At 40.3% G+C, this 25293-nt stretch overlaps 1 protein-coding gene across 1 annotated transcript; it reads right to left on the bottom strand.

Annotated features, from left to right (window-relative positions):
* Window positions 1-20399: 20399 nt before the first annotated feature.
* LOC136551568 (obtusifoliol 14-alpha demethylase-like) lies at window positions 20400-23085 on the bottom strand. Its single transcript, XM_066543106.1, has 2 exons — window positions 22612-23085; window positions 20400-21517 (listed from the first exon to the last, which is right to left on the bottom strand). The coding sequence occupies exons 1-2, from the start codon at window positions 23083-23085 to the stop codon at window positions 20525-20527; spliced, it is 1467 nt and encodes a 488-aa protein (XP_066399203.1). The 3' UTR covers window positions 20400-20524.
* Window positions 23086-25293: the final 2208 nt, after the last annotated feature.

Here is a 25293-nt window from a genome sequence, read left to right as displayed (position 1 = left end):
TGAGTCACATCTTGGATCATGTTGAATAAGTGGCAGTGGCAGAAGGAAAAAGATCATTAGCAATGGTTAGAGGATCAAAAATACCAGCGTCAACTAGAAGAAGAAAGGTATGAAAGGAAGCAAGCTAAATGGCACTGGAATTGTCCTTTCTTCAGATACTACTGGAACGAAGGTTTAAAATTGTCTACCAGACATGACTATCTGGAATGCAGTAATCAATATTGGGAGTTTAGGCAATCTCAAATCAACCATCGGTCTATCCATGCCCAGAATACATATCATCATAATAACATGGATCAGCGCTTAAAAAATAAAAGTATTCATGATCGACTTGGAAGGAGAGTTGTTGACCAAGACTGGGCTGATCATGAAGAAGGAAACAATCAGAGGGAACATGTTTGGTAGGAAGGCCAATGGTGACCCAGAGGTTTAACAAGGAGCTAGAAGAGAAGAATGCAACGCCTAAGGAATAAGGAGTTGGAACAGACTCAAGCATCCAGTAAAACTCAAGTATGGCATGCCAAGCAAATAGCCAATAGAAAGCAACCATCATCTAATATTCGAATGGTTTTTTAGTTGCCGTCAGAGTTCAGAGTCAATGGTGAAAGCCCACAGCTGATCTAAGCAGTCGGCTTTGAAAGTTTGTTTTAATGGATAATCCAATAGATGGTACAGATGGTAAACTAGGACATGGCTTCACGTCGGCTGATGAATTGGAAGAAGTGGATATTGGCTCTAGAGACAGACCTAGGCCGACCTATGTAAGTGCTAAATTGGATCCAGAGTATAAGCAGGAATTAATTAATTTATTGATAGAGTTTAAAGAATGCTTTGCTTGGGAATACTACAAAATGCCTGGTTTAGACCGGTCAATTATTGAGCATCAGTTGCCAATCAAACCTGGATATCGGCCATTCAAGCAAGCTCTAAGGAGATTCAATCTGAACATGCTTAATGATATTAAAAAAGAGACTGAAAGGCTACTGGAGGTGAAGTTCATCCGACCATGCCGATATGCAGAGTGGATATCGAATGTTGTCCCTGTATATAAGAAGAATGGAAAATTAAGAGTTTGCATTGATTTTAGGGATCTGAACAAAGCCACACCCATGGATGGTTATCCAATGCCGATAGCCGATATGTTAGTAGATGCAGCAGCCGGACACAAGGTTATTAGCTTCATGGACGGCAATGCAAGGTACAACCAAATTTTCATGGCTGAAGAGGACATAGCGAAGACCACTTTTAGGTACCCCTGGCGCAATCGGTTTGTTCGAATGGGTTGTGATGACCTTCAGCCTAAAGAATGCTGGTGCCACTTATCAAAGGGCAATGAATTATATTTTTCATAAGTTGATCGGCAGGATTGTTGAAATCTACCTTGATGATATGATGATAAAATCAAAAGGATGCAAAGAGCATCTAGTTGATTTGTGGGAGACTCTAGAATGCATGAGAACACATGGTCTGAAGATGAATCCTAATAAGTGTGCCTTTGGGGTATTAGCCGGACAATTCTTGGGTTTTATGGTCCATGAGAGAGGGATTGAGGTCGATAAGAAGAGCATGAAAGCAATTGATGATGCGGTGCCCCGACTACTAAGACAGAGTTGCAATCTTTGCTTGGCAAGATTAATTTCATCAGAAGGTTTATTTCAAATTTGTCGGAAAGGGTTCTTCTGTTTTCTCCCTTGTTGAAATTAAAGAATGATCAAGAATTCAGATGGGGTGACATACAATAGAAGGCATTTGAAGAGATAAAAGAGTATATGAAGCGTCCACCCGTGCTAGTTCCTCCGTAGCAGGGTAAGCCTTACAAGTTGTACATATCGGCCGATGACAAAACAATTGGATCAGACCTGATGCAAGAGTTTGAAGGAAAGGAGCGAGTGGTTTTCTATCTAAGCAGGAAACTTCTAGATCCAGAAACAAGATATTCTCCCACCAAAAAGCTATGCTTATGCTTATATTTCTCTTGCACCAAGTTGAGGCATTACTTATTGTTGGCTGAATGTACGGTTGTTTCCAAGGCTGACGTAATTAAGCACATGTTATCACTGCCAATACTAAATGGGAGAGTGGGAAAATGGATTCTTGTGTTATTAGCGTTTGACTTGAGGTATGAATCAGCTAAAGCAGTCAAAGGGTAGGTAATAGCCGATTTTGTCACCCAGCATCGTAAACCAAGCATGAATTATGTAGAGCCAGTACCTTGGATGTTATTCTTCGATGGATCATCTTGCAAGCAAGGTGGTGGCATTGGTATTGTTATTATTTCGCCTCGGGGGGCAAATTTTGAGTTTGCCTTTCCAACCGAGCCAATGGTTAACAACAATCAGGCAGAATATGAGGCTATTCTAAGAGGGATTCAACTTCTTCATGAGGTAAAGGCCGAAGCAATTGAAATATTTGGAGACTCACTATTAATTATTAATCAGTTGATCGGCCTATACGAGTGCAAGGAAGACACTTTGAGGAGATATTATGACAAGTGTCGGAGATTGCTCAAAGAGTTTCCTCATGTCTCATTTCAACACATTCCAATGGCACAAAATCAAGAAGCTAACTGTTTGGCTCAAAGTGCATCAGGTTATCGAGTAATTCAAGAAATCTTGAGCAATGAAACCTTGGATAATGACTGGAGAGTTGAGATAGTAGACTACCTTAGAGATCTGTCATGAAAAGTTACCAGAAAGCTAAGGTATAAATCGACTAAATACGTTTTGCTGGATGATCAGCTGTATTACAAAATGATCGATGAAGCCTTACTCAAATGTCTAAATCAAGAAGAGGCTAAGGTGTTGATGGGCAATGTACATGAAGGGACATGTGGAGCTCATCAATCGGCTTATAAGATGAAATAGATTATCCGCACAACTGGATATTTTTTACCAACAATATTAGAAGATTATTTTGAATATTACAAGGGATGCCAAGACTATCAATGTTTTGGTAATATTCAGAAGTTGCCTGCATCGGCCATGAACCCAATAATCAAGCCATGGCCATTTCGGGGTTGGGGAATTGATTTAATTGGCCAGATCTTTCCACCCTCAAGCAAGGGACATAAGTTCATATTGGTAGCAACAGATTACTTCACCAAGTGGGTTGAAGCAGTCCCCTTGAAAGCAGTAACTTCAAAAAACATGGTTGATTTTGTCAAGGAGCATATTGTGTATCGTTTTGGGATTTCTCAAACCATCACTACCGATCAAGGGACCATGTTCACATCAAAAGAATTCAGAGAATTTGTTGCCAGTATGGGGATCAAGCTGCTAAATTCGTCTCCTTACTATGCTTAGGCTAATGGTCAGGCAGAGGCGTCCAATCATATTATGATTAAGCTGATCAAGAAGAAAATTGAGGAACAGCCCAAGAAGTGGCATTCAACCTTAATGAGGCACTATGGGCATATATGGTGGCCTATCATGGATCAATTAAAACATCACCTTCTGAGCTTGTGTATGGCCATAACGTAGTCCTTCCTTGGGAAATGCAGACCAGATCGAGGCGTGTTATGTTACAAAATGATTTGACAGCCAAAGTCTACAAAGATCTTATGATGGACGACTTAGAAGACTTAAGTTGCCTTCGGCTGCGCGCTCTTGAAAATATTGAAGCCAATAAATTGAGGGTCGCAAAATATTACAATAAAAGGGTCAAGAATAAGCAATTTTTTAAGGAGATTTGGTGTGGAAAGTGAAATTGCCGATCGGGTTAAAGGACAGTAAGTTTGGCAAATGGTCACCCAATTGGGAAGGGCCTTATCGGATCAAACGTTGTGTGCCTAGTAATGCTTATATTTTGGAGACACTAGGAGGAGAAGAAGAGTTTGGCTGAGCAATCAATGGGAAATATCTAAAGAAATATTATCCCAGCGTTTGGATTAACACTTAAGTAGCTGATTTGTTCGGTCAACAACTCTAATAGCCGATATCAAAAAGGTATCGCCTCTAGTACAAAAAATGAACCCAAAGGAAAAGAAGCCGGTACGATGCGTATCGCCTATAGGGGGAAAGAAAACATGGATGAAGTGATACGTATAATATGAAATAAGAGACGAAGGAATTGTTTGCTAAAAATCACCTATTACAAGCTATGGGCCAAAAAACAATTTGCTCACTACATCATCGGCCAAAGTATTGAAAGCTACAGAGTTGGTGGCACTAAAGAATTCCTCAATCAAACACTCATCATCCTCGGGAGGCACTGCATCTGGAAAACCATGAGGAAGGAGCCAAAGATTGTGACCTATGCGGGCTTATGCAGTAGCCAACGCTGTGGCAACACCATGATGAACACCATGGAGAGCAACCTCCTTGACGTGGTTTGGGATGTCATGCAAGCGGATTACCGGAACGGCGCCCCTGGCATTGACAAATCCTGTTGCGTGGTCTATGGCTGTTCGAAGGCTTTCCAACTGGGTAGTTAGATCTAAAAAATTCAATGGAAGGATTGATCAGAAGGTCTCGGAGGCAAAGTTAAGGAAAAGCGAAAGAAATTGCGGTAGCCATCTTACCTGTGATTCTGACTTCAGCCCTGGCCAATTGTTCCCTTAGATCAGCCTTAGAGGACGATCAGATTTGAATCATGGCTAGAGCCGACTCCGCGAGGGAAAGACAGTTGGTTAAACTTTGATCAGTCCGATCAATGGAAGTGACTATATCATCATTATCGATCTGCCTCCTTGGACAACTGGGAAGCTGGTGATGAGTCAGTGTTGAAGACGATATTGAAGGTTGAACCAAGTCGACCCTATGCTCTGGGGCGGTGGAGACATCCTGAGTAGCGCCTTCTCGACGATGAAGACGCTGGCGCGATAATGCAGACCTGTTAAGAACTTCCTCAGCAAGCCTCTTGCTATTCTCCATGATCTCAAACCTATAGAAAAGTAGGGACTATGTTAAAGACATAGGAGGTTTGAGACGAGACGGGTAGTTTTCTGAGCCCCAGCCATGGCCCGCATATATAGCCCAAGGAGGCGAGAAGATAGATTTCGCCAAGGGTATGAAAACTAAAAATAGATATGGAAACGGATTGGCACTCTGGAATTTCAGGGGAGAGATAATGAAGAGATAACAGATTCGGACTTATTGCTTCCCCAGATTACAAAACGTCGTGGGATGGATGCGAAGAATTTATATTTAATCGGAAACCAACCCACCAAGACTTCTTTGGATTGAAGGAAGTCTGGGCCCCCACAAGGCCGAAGGTCATCATGAACCAGGTTACATCAGCCGGATAATGGAATTCTACCATGAGAAGGGGAAAGGACGCCCGCTTGGCAGATTGGGAACTACGGGAAAGAAGTCTGTGGCTCTCTCAGTGGGCGTTTGATGAAGCAAACAAGGGGAAAGTGTCCACACATTTTAGCCCTTGCAAACATTAGAATAGCTTTGCGAGCATGGAGAGAAGACTCAGGTGGTATCACAAGACTTCTTCTTGCTGCAATAGCTAATCCTCTTGCTCGACAAGGCACTAGAATGAGCGACACAATCGCCCTATACACAAGAATTCTTCTAGCCACTCAAAACCTTCATAGCAAAAGATGGACCATGGAGGGTCTGGCAAAGTCAGAGCTCGAAAGGGTAGGTAGAAGAGAAACATAGCTGAATTGTTAAGCTGCTCTCACTAGGGGCAGATAGGCATTTTATAGTCGGCATGGGAGGATGAATCCAAGTGCCCATGAAGCGATGATGCTCTCATAAAAGTTGTGAAGCATGGGCTCATGTGCTGACATAGGCAGCGACAAATAGTAGACCCTAGATCAAGATTCTCTACCCATGACTACAGACCCATTGAAGATGAAGACATGATAATTTTGGAATAAAATTACTTTTATTCCAAAATTGGGGGGCATGTGTTTACACTAGAATTTGGAAGAAAAGTTACAGGGGTTCAAAAGCTCTCGAAAATTATGTCATCATCAAGGAATCAGCTACGTGGAGATTGGAACTAGTTGATTCGGATGCACTAGAGTCGGCTTTCTTCAGATAGCACCAACAGATGACGACAGAGGATATGATCGGCACTGGGACGAGACATACTGGACTCTACAAAAAGGGAAAGATTAGAGTCCAAATTATCTTAAATTAGGAATATTTTCATTATACCAAAGATTGTATTGAGTCATACTCGAGTAAGGTTCATGTTTAGACTTCGGGTATAAATACCAAACCCCGGCTATTGTAAAGACAACAATCAATCAAATACAAAGTCAATTACTTTTTTCGGCTCTAGCCACCCCTTAGGAGTAGGAGTAGAGTACATCTCAGCGAGTTCTTTAGCGAGTATGGCTACATCAATCCGGTTGACCTCCACTGCTTGTCTGTAAGTACCATCATGGTTTATACCTCTGTTCGTATAGCTGCATCGATCCGGTCGACCCTCACTGCAACTCTAGTATAGGCTAGTTATCGATTCTTGTCTAATTCAAGTATGGCATGTGTGATTCTGCCTCACACCCCACTGCTTGAATTAGATCAAGGTCAAGTTATCGGCTCTACCTTAGTATGGCAGTCTTTGGTAGATTCATTAAGTTACCGATATTGCTTATTGCTTTCATTATTTATCTAATTATAGCAATATCACTCTGCCTGATTGAGATTGATCTGGATCGGCCTTATATCTTGTTTAACTCATTGTTTGCTAATCTAAAACTGATCTAATCTACATCTTAAGCGGTGAGTTATGTTTTTTATTGGTTGTTTTGCGTCAATCTTAATCATGCATAGCATGCGGTTAAGGCATGTTCGATCTTGAGTAGATCTATTAGTTAATGAAAATCGTTCCATGGCCCATCATCATGGCCTGTGGGATTTTGCCTCTCACCCCACTGTTGGCACCGTGGAGTGGGGATCGTTAGTTAGTAGACCTGTTCCTGAGAAGGCATGACCTTAACTGTGCACTATGCCTGAATTGGCTGTTTAGCCAATATCAAATGCTTTCATGAACAGTTCACATTATGAGATCATTGAAGTAGAGATAAGTTGAAAGATGCGTTAGCCCCATGATCTTGTTATGGTATTACGGCCTGCATGATTATGCCTCATGCCCCACTGATATTAGTAATGAGTTAGGGTCGTCGAGTCTATTATTGTTTCTATGGCCTACATGATTCTGGCTCATGACCCACTGGTCATGGCAATAGATGAAATCTAACATGTTCATTAGATTTAACTTTATTAAATGGTTAAGAGGTGTTGAGTTGTTTCTTTAAATAAAAGGAGTTCGGTTATTTGTAATCATTGGCTCAGTATAAACCAATCATCATTGATATCTTATTGCCATTGATTAATATTTGCTTAAATAACATTTATCCTGAATGATAACCGATCCTTCTTATACAACCCCATGAGCTTTAATCGATTCATTCTTGTGAACATGCTGGGATCGGCTATTTAGTCGATTTTCTCTCATATTGTCTCTCAGAGCTACACATTCGGGACTGTCTGGCAACACCGGCATGTTCCACCCATAATTACTGATAAGCTTTCTCTCCTTGTCAATTGCAGGGTCAAATTGACTGGCACGTCTTGGGAGAATTGCATAGGATCGACCACCCTTGCGCTAAAGCCAGGCAGATCTGCTCCATTGAGCGGACCCTTCTAGCTTGCTACGTGTGTCCTCAGCACAAAGGTGAAAATTCTGTGTTGACAATACTGTTGTAGCATTTCACCCAGAAGTATTCCAGGGTATCGTATTTATCCACAGGGAAGCAATGGTTAAAGAAGGTGATAGTTAACCATCATGGATATACTAACTTAGTATACCGACTAGATTAAAGTGGGAGTAAGTAATATACGATAAAATAGTGTGACACATAAGAAGTTCTACTGTAGAAAGGATAAAGTGAAAGCATAGCTAAATGGGAGGACAATGAGTGAGGGAGTTTCCTAAGTTCTTTTCTATATTCTAGAGCAGACCAGATGGGATAACTAGGAATGGGTAAGACATAGCAATCACAATAACACTTTGGAACAATGGTACCTTTTTGACCCTCAAAGGTGGTGAGAAAGAGTAGTCGGGGGAAGGCTGCCAAAAAGCTCTATGAAAACACCAATCTGAACATGGTGGATTGCAAAGGCCTTACAGAGCTATCACCTCTAGGGCTACCACAACTATCCATTGGATTGGGCACAAACTCAGGTAAACACTAGCCTAGACACCATGTCTACACTAACAATTACTACTCTAGTCACGATCTATAACTAGAGCACTCGATGCGAGCGAAGATCCTATGCTAAGGTGAGATATAGCTATACTAACAACACTTAGCTAAACAACTAACAGCGTGTTCGGTTGGTCACATTCTAGTTTGTTTTAGCTTATTCTCTCTCACAGAACACTATTGAATTAGGCGAAATTAGCCACAACTGGATCAGCCAAACAGGCCCTAAGGCATGAACTAGATAAACATGAAAGGCATACAAGTAAATAGAGAAGATAAATATATTAAAGCAAGAATCTTACAGAGGAAAGATACAAGAGCATACCAGACCTCCAAAGACTCCTCTAGAACCCTAGCATAGTTCAACTCTCCCTAGCTCCCAACTCACTATTCTACTTCTACATCTTGAGAAAGTAGAGAGAGCTTCTCTTGTGGAGTGTGTTACAAGTGAGGGCTGAGGGTCCTATTTATAGCCTAAGGTGGAGTAGGGGCTACTCCATCGTCACGTCAGCAATCCACGTGATGTCCTCTCCTTGCACTTGGATCAAACCGCCAATGAAACCAACTTAACCAACGCTTGGGATGCCTCACACTTGTGCTTATTTGCATGTTGTCCAAAGGAGAGGCGGTGGAGCGAAAGTGGGGCTCCGGGCGGTGCCCCACCCACATCGCTCAGCAGCCCACTGTAGAGTGGGCCCTCCTCCTTTGGTGTGGTGGCCCCCTAGGTGATGTAGAGTGTGGGTATGCATGAGATTTTGTCCATTTGAACACCGTCACATGCATGGTGACTCCCACAATCCACGTGATGCTTCATTCGGACCCTTGATCATGCACCGACTTTGAATCAATGGTGGACGAAGCTTGGGAGTGTGTTTCTTGCACCTGGAGTGATAAGTGACGTGGTAGGGAGCCAAGGGGCGCCGAGCAGTGCCAAGTGGGGCCGGCTGGCCCAACCAAGTGGGCCCAAAGCCCCCTGCCACGTCCACTTGCCTTCTATTGCTTGGTTTTTGACATTTTTGTATAGTTTTCCTGCATGAGCAAAGATCTCCAAGTACAAGTGGAAATAGGTTAATTATAAACATAAAATCACTACCTATGTTGTTGTTTACTCCCATGTTTGGTGCAATGTTGATCGTCAAGATAGGCATTTAGTGACCATCAACAGTAGTTCGTCGTTCCTTCGGGTTTGCCTATGTCCTATGCTTGTCGATCCATAGGGTCAGAGTCTCGAGAGGATATGGGTAGTTTGTTTGTACACGGGCGTGGTGCTTGGTGCACGGGAACCTTCAGATATGATGGTACTCCTCGGTTGAGAGGTAGGCAGCAGGTGGTGATAGCCCTATCCGTCCCTTGTAACCCCCCACATTTGGGTATTACATAGTAGTCTTAAAGTCTATCATGCTTGCTGGCAGACTAGTGCTCGAAGATCTCCCTGTTTATCTTACACTTAGGCCTAACTCTAACCATGTAATTTGTATGATCATCGACTGTTCTTTGCACAACTATATTAGAATATGCCTGCTCCACTTAGGAACATTCTTTTATTCTTTGATTTCCTTTTATCCTTGAGGTTGGCCCAAATGTGTGTCCACTATCCTTGAATTGCCATTTTTACCCCTGTCATAGACTATTGGTTCACTATGCAAGTATGTAATATTGTTCATATACATGCTAGACTCTTACACCTTGCCTTCCTTTGGGAAAATATAAATAATGATACCCTGAATATTTTTGGGTGAAATGATACAATGATAGATCCATGCGCTTGCGGATATTTTCTGTAATCGTTAAGAACTATCGTGTTGGTGTTCCTTGTCGTCATTGCTAAGATTTATCCAAATCTTAGTGATGGTGCTAAGAAATACCAACTAGCGTTTCTGGTGCCACTGCTAGGGATGGATTCTATTTCCAAACCTAGTAGTGACACTAAGAAACGCCAACAAGCATTTCTGGTGCCATTGTAGGGGATGGATTCCATCTCCACACTTGGTGATTGCGTTAAGAAATGCCAACAAGCATTTCTAGCGCCATTGGTAGGGAAGGCATAGGTTAAAAGAATCTAGTAGGACATGATCATGATCATATACATGTAATGGTAGCTATAGTTTATGTAGGCTAACTCTACTTGTTTTCTTCCTATTGTGGATGAAAACAGGATAGTGTATGACCAGTTTCGTCGTGCTAGAAAATTACATCGATAATCCAGAGGTGCTCCTAAGGAAGAACAGGTCTGTACTGCTTCTTCCTCCGCTACTCTGCCGGTAGTTAAACCAATCACCCCACCACCATTCACTACCTCACTCCTAGCCAAGTCACTCCATGCCTACTCCACCTCCGTTGTTGCCAATGTGCCCATTGGGCCAGCTGTCAATATGGGCACTGGAAACTTTGAGCTTCGGACTGGCCTGATCATGATGGTGTAGGAAAACTAGTTCTATGGTTTGCCTAGTGAGGACACGAACGCACACCTCCAACACTTCCTTGAGCTGTGTGACACCATAGTCATAAAAGACAATGCACCAGCAAGCATTAGGCTCTGTCTGTTTCCCTTCTCCCTCGCGGGGAAGGCAAAACAACAGTTCTATAAGGAAAAGGAAGCAGTCAACACGTGGGAAAATGTTTCGCGTTGTTCCTCGTGAAGTTTTTTCCCATGGACAAAACCAATGCCCTAAGGGGGAAATTTTAAATTTCCAGCATACTTCAATGGAATCTATCCCCGAGGCATGGGAGAGGCTACAGGATTACATCCCGGCATGCCCACACCACGGGATGGAGAATTGGCTCATGCTCCAAAACTTCTACGAATGGCTGACACACATGTCAAAGGGGCACATAGATGTCGTTGCTGGAAGCGCGTTTCTTTCACTCACCATCGATGAAGCCATGGCTCTCATCGAGAAAATGGTGTCTCATCAAAGCTGGGGGAGGAAAGAAAACAACAAAAAGGCAAGCATACCATGAAGGAGATGGATATGCTTGCCACAAAAATGGATTTGTTGTGAATAGACTTGACGAGCGTGCCACCGACAAAGAAGTTATGAAAGGCACCGTCAAGGCCATGGACTCACAAATGACTTGCGAAGTCTGTGGTGAAGTCAGACACTTGGGGAACAACTGCCCCGAGACCTGTGAAGACACTACATACATCAACAACGGGTTTGGACAGAATAACAACAGGTGGAACAATCAATCCTGCCCGCAAGGAGGTAACAATAATTTCAATTCAAATCAACCCTCCTTGAAGGACCTAGTTTTGGATCAAGCTAACATAAATGAAAATATCACTAAAAGTTAATGTTTAATGATAAAATGATTGAAAATATAAATACTAAAATTGAGGGTTTAGCTTCTTCTGTTAAGAACCAATTGAGATTTAATAAAATGATAGAAACATAGTTAGCTCAGATAGCAGCCGCTATACCTATTTCTGATTCAGGAAAGATTCTGGGGTAGCCTAAAACTTCTTTTGAGTCTGTTAAAATGGTCTCAACGAGGTTTGGTAAGCCTCTATGTTGGGTGAACTATGATTATCTTCTAGATCCACCATTCATTGCTAAGAAAGAAGATCCTAGCCGCCCGACAATCACGTGCTCGATTGGCCCAAAAACCTTCCACAACGCCTTATGCGACCTTAGAGCAAGCATTAATATCATGTCCAAGGTAACATATGATAGTATACTAGCTGGACCTTTGTCCACTACATGTTTTCGACTGCAGATGGCAGATCTATCCACATGAAATCTAGAGGGATTAACCAAGGATATCTTGGTAAAAATTCGAGACACATACATCCCCACGGACTTTGTCATTCTAGACATGGGCCACAATGATGAAGTCCTCCTCCTGGGGAGACCATTTCTTAACACTACAAATGCAGTTATCCACATGGGATCAGGGCATGTTAGCTTCCATATTCAGGGCTGGACAATGAGATGCTCATTTAATGGGTTTAACATGCATAAACATATTAAAACAAACCGGCCCAAGAAACAACCACGTGAAGATATCAAACAGGTATGGCAGGTAAAAGGATCAGCATCCATGTCCACTTCTCTAGACACGGATGTACCTTCATCAAGCAAGAAATAAAGGGAGAAGAGTCCTGCTTATTGGACTTTAAACAGTGAGCCCTTGCCAAAGGTAAATCGGTAGTTATCCTTTATATTTATAGAAATTGCTAAACTTAGATAATTATAATGCATAAAATCATGCTAGAAAATAATAGTTAGTTTATCTTTCATCCACTAAATAAATCTTGTTAATCCACTCATGTTCTATATAAGTATCCTTCGGTTTGGAGTATGGTTCTTGTGCGATCATACTTCATAGGCTTTTTAATTTAAGCATGGTGCTTAGGTTGATTAGCCAACCTTGATCAAATTAAATATGATGTCTAGTTTGATCATTGAACTAAAATTGCTGAGTATAGACATGGGTGAAATAAACTTGTTAAAACCATATAAAAATATAATAAATAAAAATCAATAACTTACCTCGGAGCCGTCACCAAGCAAACTCGGACCATAGGCCTTGAGCAAGCTTGGGGGAGAACCTCCGTAGAGGTACCTTGTATCTTTTTCGCATTTTTAAATTTTCACATTTATTTTTTGCATTTATTTATTAGCATATAAAAAAATAAATCTAAAAAATTAAAAATACAAAAAAATGAAATATGGTAAAAACACCAAAAATATGAATTCTACTCCCATATGTGTTTTAAGAATGTTTAGTTTCTCCTATGTTCAAATAATGAATAAGTGCTCTATCTATAATTCATCTGTGCTTAGGCTGTAACTTAGTATTCCCCAAGATTTAAGTTTATTGGCTAAAAATGTATCATCCTAAAAACTTGAAAACTTGTGGGTTAAAAATGCATGCTCCTTTTCTAAGTTGTTGCCAGTTATGATATGGTACAAATAGAATTTGTTATGATTTTGTTCTAAGAGAGACTAGACATTCGAAGTTTTTTATTTCAAAAATGCTAAAATTCAAAGTTCCTCGGTGATTATGAATACCAACCAAGGCCATATGACAATATTCAAGTACAAAACTTTAGTCATATGCTACTTGTTATTGCATTGAGCTTTGTCAAATTGTTTGTGACCCTTGTTGAGATTCTCATCATGCGCCCATGATCAAGACACATGTACATCCACACATAAAATGCTAACTCTTACACCGAGAGTTATGCAAAAACATGCTTATTTCATCCACCAAAATAATTACTCCATTCATTTATCATGAGTCTCTCTCTCTAAAGTTTCATATGCCTAAAGAATAGTATGGGCTATGCTAAAAAGGAGAGAAAAAGAAAAAAAATATCCATGCTAGAAAGCATGAGAGAAAAATGCATGCCAAAGAGTATGAAGAAAAGAAAAGAAAAAGAAATGAAGAAATAAAGATAGCCCATACTTTCAAATAAAAGGCATTCATCCAAAAAGATAGAGATTCATGATTCAAAGGAGTACCAAAAATATTTAGAATTAGGAAGTTATAAAAATTCCACACACTTGCATGTCTTAATCAAAGTGCATGACTTGCATCTCCTTGAGGTTTAGTTTTTGACTTAGCAAAATATGCAATGCAAGTATGCCTCAATTTCATACCTATCCAAAAACTCCACAAAAAGACTTAGTGGTAGGATGAAAAGAAGGCAAAATATCAAAATACCTTGGTGAGGTTTCATACACATTGAGCGATCGAGAGCATCATTTGAGGAACTTACATCTATTTTACAAAACTCATAAAACCTCTGGATAGACAGTTGATCAAGAAATGAATGATTAGTGATTCTATTATAACTGTTCTATCTTGCAACCGCCCAAGAACTTGGAAAAGCTATACGCCCCATAGGGATTAAGTAAAAAGGGTGGATAAAATGCCAACTTATTTGAATTGTGGAAGAATACTTTGTTATAGGCATGGCACTTGCAAAATATATTTGGCATAGTAGCAACTCCTAATCAACAACCAAGTACTTAACTATTTGCTCGGGATGAGCAAAGGTTAAGTTTGGGGGATTTGTTAGCGGTCCTTAACGACCATATCTGACCACCAATTTATATCCAAAACGGGAGAAATAAACAAAATTTTGACACATATGCTTTTACTATTAACATATTTTCACATATATTGGAGACTCAGTGTTTTGCAGGACTTATTTACAAAATATATAGGAATATGACCAAAAGACGCAACACAGGAAAGCATAAAGCAGAAAAGAGCACCTACATGCCAAAACTAGGGCCGAGCACCACCGAACAAGCAACACAGGCCCAGCCAGCAACCCACTGGAGCAAGGCGGTGGCGACCAGGGTTACCTAGTGTGGTCGCACTAGGGGTGTGCCCATACCCCCACCACCGCCTCCTAGGCTCACCTTGCTCTAGTGGTTGCATGGAGGCATGCAAAGGCAGCTCAGGGTGGTTTCCTAATTTACTAGCGCCAAAGCCGACCATAGAGTAGTATAAATGTAGGGGTAGTGCTCACCTTTCAACACACCTCATTTGGAGCCTCTACACCTCCACCTCCACTTGTACTCTTTTTACTTTTTAGTAGTATTTGGAGCTAGCAAAGCTATCAAGGCGAGCTTGGCTCCTTGGGAGAAAGAGAGAAATCTCGGTATAAATACAGTGAGAATTTCATCAAAAGTCTTGCTCTCATATCTACAATATAGTTGTGCTATAGAATTAGAGTATAGTCTACATGTTATAATCTTGATATATGAACTAGCATATAGTTTGTGTGTTATGAGCTTAACATGTAGAACTCTATGCTTAAACATTCATATAACGTGTATGATTAGAAGTAGAGCTAAGTTGATGTGATGGTTCATCGTTCCTTCGGGTTTGCCCATGTCCTATGCTTGTCGATCCGTAGGGTTGGAGTCCTAGTGGGATATGGGTAGTTTCTTTGTACATAGGCGTGGTGCCCGGGTACACGGAAACCTTCGAATATGACGGTACTCCCCGGTTGAGGGGTAGGCGGCAGGTGGTGATAGCCCTATCCCTTCCTTGTAATCCCCCACGTTCAGGTATTGTGTTGGAGTCTTAAAGTCTATCGTGCTTGTTGGCAGACCAGTGCTCGGAGATCTGCCCATCCATCTTACACTTAGGTCTAACTCTAACCATGTAATTTGTATGATCATCAACTATTCTTTGCATGGCTATTTTAGAACATACCTGCTCCACTTAGGAACATTCTTTTATTCTTTGTTTTCCTTTTATCCTTGAGGTTAGCCTAGATGTGTGTCTGTTATCCTTGAATTACCATTTCTAACCCTATCATAGACTATTGGTTCACTATGCAAGTATGTAATCTTATTCATATCCATGCTAGACTCTTACACATTGCCTTTGGGAAAATATAAATAACGATACCCTAAATACTTTTGGGTGAAATGCTACAACGATAGATCCGTACGCTTGCGGATATTTTCTATAATCATTAAGAACTATCGTGTTGGTGTTCCTTGGCAGCGTCGCTAAGATTTATCCAAATCTTAGTGATGGTGCTAAGAAATGCCAACTGGCGTTTCTAGTGCCACTGCTAGGGATGGATTCTATCTCCAAACCAGGTAGTGATGCTAAGAAACGCCAACAAGCATTTCTGGCACCATTGTCGGGGATGGATTCCATCTCCATACTTGGTGATTGCGCTAAGAAATGCTAATAGTTTTCTTTTTACAAATATTTCCCAAAGGATTAGTCACTCAATTCACCACGCCACTTGATCCTAGCAACACTGCAAAGTTAGATCACTCGACTAGCACTAGATGACCGATATGCAAACAAGTTTGCTCCTCTTGATAGTACGACCATCTATCCTAAACCCGATCATAAACTTCTCTACACACCTATGACCAGTGAAATGAAATGTCCTATATGTTATACCTTTGCCTTCGCATTCCATTCCATCTCCTCTAACATTGATGCAACACATGCACCAACCAATCACAAATGATATGATTCACTTCATATCATCACATGACCATATTGGTTCATCGATCTTGACTTCACTTGCTCTTCACCGTTGCTTCGGTCCATCGGCGCCAAGTCATCACTCAACTTGCCCTTCACACTTGCAGTCGGTCCATCAAGCCAAGTCTTGTCTTGATATTCTCCACCTTAGTCACATGAATCAATGTTATGTCTCATATGTAATGAGCTCATTCATCACATGTGTGAGCCTTGCAACGAATCCAAGCCATCTTCACCGTCATGGCATGAGTTGCTCACACAAGTGTACATGTGGACTAATCACCTGTGTATCTCACATTTAAACACATTAGTCCACATAGATTGTCACTCAATTACTAAAACCAAACAAGGACCTTTCATGCCCCCATCCCCTCCCTGCGATGGCATTGGCCGAGTTCATTGTTGGCAAAAGGAGAGGAAGAGGATGACATGTGGGCTCGACATGTCATTGGCTATTAAACTGAATTTGAGAGCCACGATTTAGGTAGTACTGCTAGAGTTGGAAGCAAAATTTGGGTAGTATGAAAATAGGTGGCTACTTAAATAGACAAATAGGTAGTCTGTTTTAGGTAATACTGCTGGAGATGCTCTTACATGTGTGAGCATACAGAAAACAAAAAAGAAGTTCTGACACAAAACTATCTCGAAGCTAAAACTTTTCTTTGCTTACATTTGTGGATGACCATAGGCAACAACGGACTTGAGACGTCCCCTTTGTATGTTGAATAAAAGACATAACAAAATGGAATTGACTGTAAATGGTAAGGCATTTCAAAATCTGTCACACATCATATGGTAACATTAGTCTATAGATGGAACTGGTGTGGTGGACTGGTGATCAGTAATTAACTTTGATTAACATGCAGTGCAGCAATGCATCAATAAACTTTATGTAGTATGATGCACGATGTAGAAATGAGAGGAAACACAAAGAATAGTTAGAAAGGCCATAATATTTTGTGAAGCAATATATTGTGGAAGTTTGAAATTATAGTACACGCAAAGAAAAAAGGAATCGGTACAACTCAATTCATATAGTTAGCAGTAAATAACCTCAATGCATTAAATTAGATTGAAACCTTAGAGATATTTTGGGGATGCATGAAGACCAACTTTATATTGAATCCTACATCATTGAAAAACAATGCAACCTCTTTCCCACAACCTGTTGATGGCAGAAAAGTCCTGCACGCACATATGAGCAAAGAAAGCAAGATAGCATTCAAACAAAAAGAGCAAAGGTAACATATTACTCTCAGAGTTAAATCAAGAGACTAAAACATTAAATCGTTGATAAGGATCCATTATCTATAGGTTCAATAAGAGATAAGAGGTTCATCTAATTGCGAACAACATTTACAAAGATAGTGTTGTTTATACACATAAATGATCAGAAACCGCATAAAGGAAATGAGCATAGATTCTTTATCAGCAGTGCAGCTAACAATTTATCTTGCATATGCTGATATGCACTAACCATTTTTTGTGACCAAAAGTTTTGAGTTGGTATTGAAGAGTGTAGACCCTTTGCACTCTAGAGCATCATATGAGAAACATATTGATAAGCACAAGCACCCTCCACATTGAGAATAGGGAAGCATAGAAAAGCAAAGTAATAGTAAATCAGAAAGAACTAAGGCATCAAAAGTGGGCACTATTGTAGGATCACCTAGCATGAGGATAATATTTTGGGCCAAAATCCTATCTTTGTTTTGGATTAGTGAGCTGAATAGATCAATAGACATCTGATTTTGACCCCTAGAAAGAACCAGAACATGCACACTACAATTCTGGGCAAATATTTTGTTAAACTAATTTTATTAGATCTCTGGAGCATATACACTGATCTTGGTGAGACTCTGCGTGTCACATTGGATTGCTCAAACTGGATACACAAACTGAATTGATTTAAATGGAACCATATAATTTGTCAATCAATAAACATGTTTCTTAATTGACATGCATATAAGGCTAGAGCATTAGAGAATAATATATGTACCTTGATCATCATATCCTTTGAACAAACTACCCAAATATATATAACTATACAATATTAGATGGGAGAACAGCGGATAGCTGACTAATCCTGAAGTGCACAAGCACAAAGTTGCTGAACAAAGCATATGTAAGCTAACAGAGAAGAAGACCAGTGGCCAACACAGTTTTGCAGATTGACGGTCATAAATTGCAGTTGGTGTAACTAAAGAAACCGTTTAGCAATTGTACTCAACTATCTAGTAACTCACTGATATCACTTTCTCTAAGGTAGAGCCCAATGGAAAACTAAATATTTATACCTTTTTTAGTGGCATTGTACCATCGAACCAGTTCATTTGAATTCAAATATAGGATGAAATTTGTAAGGTAAACATCTAACATGAAAGCAAATGTGAGATAATCTTTACCCTGTTATCCAATTGTATTTTTTCAGCATATGTGACATCCTATCAAAAATTAGAACGACAATGTATGAGAGAGCAATGGACCATAACTAATTCAGAGCGCAATAGCCACCTCAATTGAGGCTAGAAGGTAGTAGGGCATGAGTTAGCTAACAAAATAAATAGTGATACAATGACTTTTTATGTATAAATTCGTATATCAAAGAAGCACTATAAATGAGTATAGGATACAAAATGAGGTAGAGAAGGGTTACTGGGGTCGTAGGGGTTTGAGATGAGAGCACTTAGCTGTGAGGTAGGAACTTCCAATTGGTTCTAGCATCCCGGGGATCAACACGGAGAAGACGAACAATGGAGCAACATGCATTAGAGCCCAAACCCTAGAACAGGAATTCAAGTCAATTTGGGGAGAAATCAGAGAGGCAAAACAAAATTACAAAAAGGAGGAAACTGGAGTACCTGAGAGACATGATACTGCCTGGTTATTTTTTCTTTAGTTGATTGAAGCAGGCCGAGAGAGAGGGGGGCTGGAGGCGGAGAGACGGTGCGTGTTTTTTTCTTAGATGACGGGATGAGTTAAGGGAGAGCGGTGATTTTTTTAGTGAGAAATGCCTGCATTTGACATGGCATGCGGCGATATAGGCGCAGGGGAGCATGAGGTCCTCGCAAGGCCTATGATTCGATGACATGTGAGACTCTGAATGTGAATGAACGTGTACACAAAACAGGAACCATAATAGTTACTTGAATAGTGTCAGATGCTCTCAGAGGCCCGGAAATTATTGTGGTGAGGGATCTTATTATTACACTCTTCTTGTTCAGGTTGAAAAGTTCTCATTTTCCTATGTTTCCCATTAACGACTAACAGAAAAGATTTTATGTTTGCCTCACCATCTAACAAGTTCTTCAATTTTGTTCGTTGGTACCATTTGATCTCCTCCTCTAAGAAATGCTGTTAGTATTTCATCTAAACAATGTTTAAGTTCATCAGATGTTAGCATGACACACTTTGCCTTTTTGTCTAATTCGTCAATTTTTTTCTAACAATCTCTCCTTTTTTGTCTTTAGGATCCACTCATGTTCTTAGCCCAACTCCTCAAGTGTTAATGAAGGCATATTATTTCACTTGCTAACATTCTAAGGGAGTGATGCCATCTTGTAGAGTCCTAGCAAAATATCCTTTGTATCAAAGAAACCATCATGTAACAACCTTCCCAACCCAAATTGAAAAGAGCATGTGTTGCTTCTTGTAGATGTATCCCCCAAATGCAAAAATAAAGAGTATGGTCTGAAATTCGCTTGCCTACAGTGGAGCGAGGATATATTACTTCTAAAACCTAAATCTAATTTCTCAAATATTGGGGCCGACAAGTTATTAGCCCAAATCTATTGTTTGCACAATTAGATTTCTCTAAGATGAAAAGCATCAATAATTGTATCATGTAATCATAATGCATCATGAGTAATGAGAACCAGACACTCCTCCACTATGACTTTGGTTTTAGTCTTTGCTCTGGCTATGTTTGGTAGTCTGTTATGGAGTTTTGATGCAATAAATGTTGTGGTTTTGTGGAGCCTGACAACAACAATTTTATAGTATAAAACATTTAACATTATGGCCCGATGCAAAGCAAATTAGCAGGGAGTTTCTCCCTAAGAACTCTAAAAATATATTTAAAGATGAAGTAGTAAGCTTTTGTAAAAAAAACTTATAGTTAACTAGATTGCAAAGCACAACATAGGTGCAATGAATTGACAAATATGTAAATGAGTGGCGTCAAAATAAATCAGGAGTTCTTCTTTTCCATGTTCCCTTCTTTCGAGAGAATTACCATTTTTATTGCAAACTTCTCGTTTTGACAACTACATGCATCGACAAGAATCCACCAATCAATACATATGCATTTGACAAAGGAAAGCATACATATACATAAATTGTACACAAGTGCTTATTGGCTTCCCACCTATATTCTAGCTAGGCAGCCAGTCTCTTGTACCTTACCATTATTTTCCCTTTAGGTTCTAATGCTAACTTGCTCCGATCAGTCTTCGGGTAGGGAGAGACCAATTTGAGGTCAAAGTTTCTTAGCAAATGACTCCATATTATCTTAATTTGCATATATGCATAAGCTTCTCCAACGCAAGCATGCCTTCCAGCACTAAAAGCTGTGTAAGAGTACTTGCCTCCGACTTTATCCTCCTCTCTTCCTGGACCAAACCGGTCAGGGTCATATACATCAGGGTCCTTGTAAATGTGAGGTATATTGCTATTGAATTCTATGGGGCTCGCTATGATATGCCCTCTTGGGATCTCATACTCGTCACCTTCTTTAGTTTGCACTATGAAGTTCTTGTGTACCTTACGAAAATTTGCTGCTGTTGGAGGATGCACTCGTAGTGCTTCCTTGATGCAGCGTTGTAGGGTCTCCATCTCCATCAATGCATTGTAGTTTATATGGTCCCCATATTTTTGAATAATTTGCTTTTGCTCATCACGAATAGCCCTCGTGAACCTTTCATGGCTGAGTAGGCACACTGCAGTCCATGCACTAGCAGCAGAGCTCGTGTGCGTTCCAGCAAAAATCAAGTTTAGGATCAGCCCGATTACCTCTGCTTCAGTTGTGGATCGATTATCCCTGTACTTGGAATCAATCAAATTTTGTAGCATGTCCCGTTCAACTTGATTTGAGCTCTTGCGTGATCTCACAATCTTGATGAGCATTTCTGAGAGCTTGGCATGTGCTCTGTCACGTCGATAGTTTGCTAGAGTAGGAGCATATGGGAATAAAATGCTAGTGAGGCACAATCCATTATCAGAGAGTTGATGAAATAGAGTATAGAACTCTTTGAGCATCTTCTCTCTAACCTCCCTTCCAATTAGGCATCTGCTAGATATTAACATGAGTAATTGTGCGAGTTCAGCTTTTAGATCAACAGTGCCATGTTGCTCCCATTTTGAAAAGTAATCCTATTCACAATTATCAAAATCTAAGTTAGACCTTTGTGCACATAGTAGAAAATATGTACTTTCAAAGTTTAATGCTGTTAATAACTCTCAACAATTAGCCACATTTCAATATATACGCCTCCTTAAAATTAACATTTGATCTCCACCATCCGGCTCTATTAACACTTCAATTTTTAACCTAGCATGCATGTATTATGGCACTCATGTGTTCTTCATTAGATGTTGATTTAGCCTCCAACTAAGAGAACAAGGTGGCAATCAATTCTTCCCCCTTTGGCATGTTGATGCCTCGATTGCTCTCACTTCCAATTAATGGCAGCCCAGACCCCAGTCCATACAACTTGTACATTCTCACATCCAACATCTAGTAGCTTTAAAAATATATGGACTCATTAGTAAAAAACCATCTAAGAACATAGAACAAGAACTATTGATAACAAAACCAAATTCCTTCAAAGACACCAAGGGTATTTAGTTAACAATAAGTTTCTTTGACCCTCAAAAATGCAACCAGATTTTATCTGACCAGGTCATGGTAAAATTTTAGGATTTCCAAGAAACGATAATTTATGGTTAGAGTTCAATTCAGAGGTCGGCGTCACGATTCATGGCATCAATCTCGGCGCCATGATCTGCGTCCCCGAGCTCAGCACCGTGAATCATGGCGCCAACCTCTAGCCAGTGCCACGTCGCCAGCCACACCAACCCTGACTTCCAACCTCGGCACCATAGCCTATGGCGCCGAGACGTGTCACCTCGGTGCCGTAGGCCACGACATCGAGCTAAGGGTCCAAAGATGGGTTTTTTTATGCCAGGGGTATAAATGTGAAATTTTGACGAAAAAGGGCTAAATTGAAAAGAATTCGGCACATATGCACGTGAATACACACACATAAATATTATACTTATCATCTTGGTGCTACTTTTCTCAAGTTGCTAATGACTCACATGATTGTCAAGATCAGTTCAAATGATCATGAATTCTAAGTGACCTTATCATTAGTATATAATGCCATGTTGATTGTAGTGTATGAAAATAAATCGTAGAATTGAATATCAAAAATCAAAATCGGCATGACATGATTCATACTTACTTCCACTTCTTGAAGCATAGGACCCACATGGCTCCTCAAATTTGAAGGTTTTAGTGCATCAACATAGAAGCGAGTTTGCTCGTTCCGTGTGGCGATATCCACGCCGTAGATAACCTCTTTACCAAACATGGGCACTGTAAACTTGAGAACATCACCAAGACTAATCTGTGACTCTAACCCTTGATAAAAATGGCCTAAGACCTCCGGCCCAATCAAGAACGTTACTCTCAACCCAAAGAAATTTATTGTGAACACGCTTCCTAACTGTGTATATTGATCATGGATCATAGCTCGCATACCCTTTGTAAGAAACGTATGAAAAATCCCTATTAGAGAAGCACCGGTCACCACAGGTGGAGGTGGCCTGTTACATACAGGATTGACAACAGTTCTATGTCTTCCTATCATGGTGATTACTGATACGATGAAAACAAGTGCTATGGCAAACCACAAAGCACTACTTGTCTGATCCATTATGCTATAGTCACGATGATTCAAAGCCGTCAGCATATCAACAGTACTGCAAAAATATGATGATTGGAAGCTTATGTCAAACCCTTGAAAGTTTACTGAATTTATGCGTCCAAACAAAAAACAATGCTCAAATGGATCAACTGCAACATGAAGGTGTTGGTAACAGAAGAAACATGCACATGTATCAGCAGGCCAGAATGCGGTACAATACAAAATTTACATGTATACATACACTAGGAGAGTCTTAACTTGAGGATACATTTATTGCAGCAACAAGAGATGAAGGGTTGCCATAACAAAGAAATTACATAAACAAGTGTCCTTATGGGGAGATCAGAGTTGAAATGTTGGACCTAATATATTGATACCAGTTAAGATCAGCGGGAAAAAACCATATAATTTCAAATCAAATGTGGTTTTGCTCAACCAAAATAGAAGAAACCTTTCTTTTTTTCTCATCAAGCAGTCACTTGACCAGTTGGCGCAATAATTCAGATCATCCGTGACAAAATCAAATGTCTATATATAACAAAACCATGTCACTGGATCAAACATTCATACCTTGTTGAAAGGATGAGTTTTCTTTATATGTATATTTCAGTTCATATATTTAATATGTACTAGTAATAAAGGTAAACAATTCCCTCCTCTAAACGTAAGGATAGAACTCATACCTTGGGGTCAATTCAGAAAGATGCTTTCCTCTCAACTAGAGTAGCTAGCTTCAACTGTTGGTACTAGTTGCCACACTTGCCACATATATAAGGTCGTGGGATCAGTTATAGCCGCCGGAAACTAAAAGGAAATGATGTGGATTTAATATTGGATTAGTTGGCTTATTAGGTTCAGACTAACCAGTGGGGGATGCAGTCCAACTAGGATCCGTAACGTGCGCTCTAAAATATATCTGCTTCATGTTCGAACTAGGGAACCTCAAGCCAAGGAATTAATTGCATGACTGCGACCTAGTAGCAATTTAACCATAGCTAGTGAGACAATATACACTTAGATGTCTGTGCTAGCATCTTGGCTCCAAAGATACCATTTAGATGAATATATCTACTATCAGGGGCGGTGCCTGTCACAGAACCGACCAATTTATAAGAGCACAAGTACAAAAACAATCGCCGAAACGATCAAATTCTCATACTTGAGCCCATATAAACCCGGTAGTCAACTGAAACCACGAAGGATTTTAAACCAACTTGCATACAACCAAGATCACAGTAATTCAACATAACATATCATACGTTACAACATTTCACAGACGGTTTGCAAATAGATTACATCACCTCAGAGTCATCGTTATTACAAAAAGTGTTGTAAAGTACGCGAAAGCAAATAGTTTAACTTACACACCCGAGTTCAAATACAAATACCAGTTTGCTGATCACAACCCGCAAAAGCATTCGGATAAGAGAAACAGAGATCATGCCCATGATCTAGTCTTCGTCACCCGCCGGGTGGAGACAATATTTACAGAAGCCCTAATATAGAAGGTCATCTGCAATAAGAGGTAATAAACCCTGAGTACAAGAAGGTACTCAGCTAGACTTACCCGTCGGAAACCAAAACAAATGACACCAATGATCATGCATAGCTGAATTTAGTGGATCTGGCTAACACTTTCTTTTTGCGGAAAAGCATAAGTAATAATAATCAACTCTTAACCTGAGCTAGCAGTGACTTTTAGCCATTAACCTGTCATCTATATTAGCACCTGTACTAAGCAATCATTTGCTTAAGATACAAACATTAATAACCATAGCAGGTATAAATCGTGGCAACATTATCATCATCATCCATTTAACCATATCGTTAAATTAATTGAATCTACGTTGCTGCTGCTCAGTCAAGTTCTCACTATCCGGGAGAGATAGCGATTCGAATCGATTCCTATCCAGCTGGAGGGGTATTCCTAACACAAACCTTGCTTCCCCTGTTAGGGTCGCAAACAAGTCACCTTTGGTACAATTCAGGAGTCGCGAGTCCGATCAATGCCGCAAAATCAGAGAACCACTCTGCCATGAGTGCTCGGTAACTTAACCCGCCCTTGGGCTTACGCCAATGGCTCTCCGCACATCCTTACTTCCATCCAGATTGCGACCCCTACTCGCGTCCCTGGTCTGAATTGAACTACTAGGCTTCGCGGTCGGAACGAGTTATCCGGCTAGCTAAATGTTAGGTTGTGTTCAACATGACATAAGG

The sequence above is a fragment of the Miscanthus floridulus genome, chromosome 4 (genome assembly GCF_019320115.1).
Source record: "Miscanthus floridulus cultivar M001 chromosome 4, ASM1932011v1, whole genome shotgun sequence".
NCBI classification, from domain to species: domain Eukaryota; kingdom Viridiplantae; phylum Streptophyta; class Magnoliopsida; order Poales; family Poaceae; genus Miscanthus; species Miscanthus floridulus.
This window is presented reverse-complemented; position numbering and strand designations above follow the sequence as displayed.

What these genes read in the sequence shown, in the direction of transcription:
- LOC136551568 (XM_066543106.1), bottom strand. Translation starts at nt 23,085, where the DNA reads ATGGATCAGACAAGTAGTGCTTTGTGGTTTGCCATAGCACTTGTTTTC. An exon ending in CTATGCTTCAAGAAGTGGAA is followed by an intron (nt 21,518 to 22,611) that starts GTAAGTATGAAT and finishes AATTGTGAATAG; the next exon opens with GATTACTTTTCAAAATGGGA.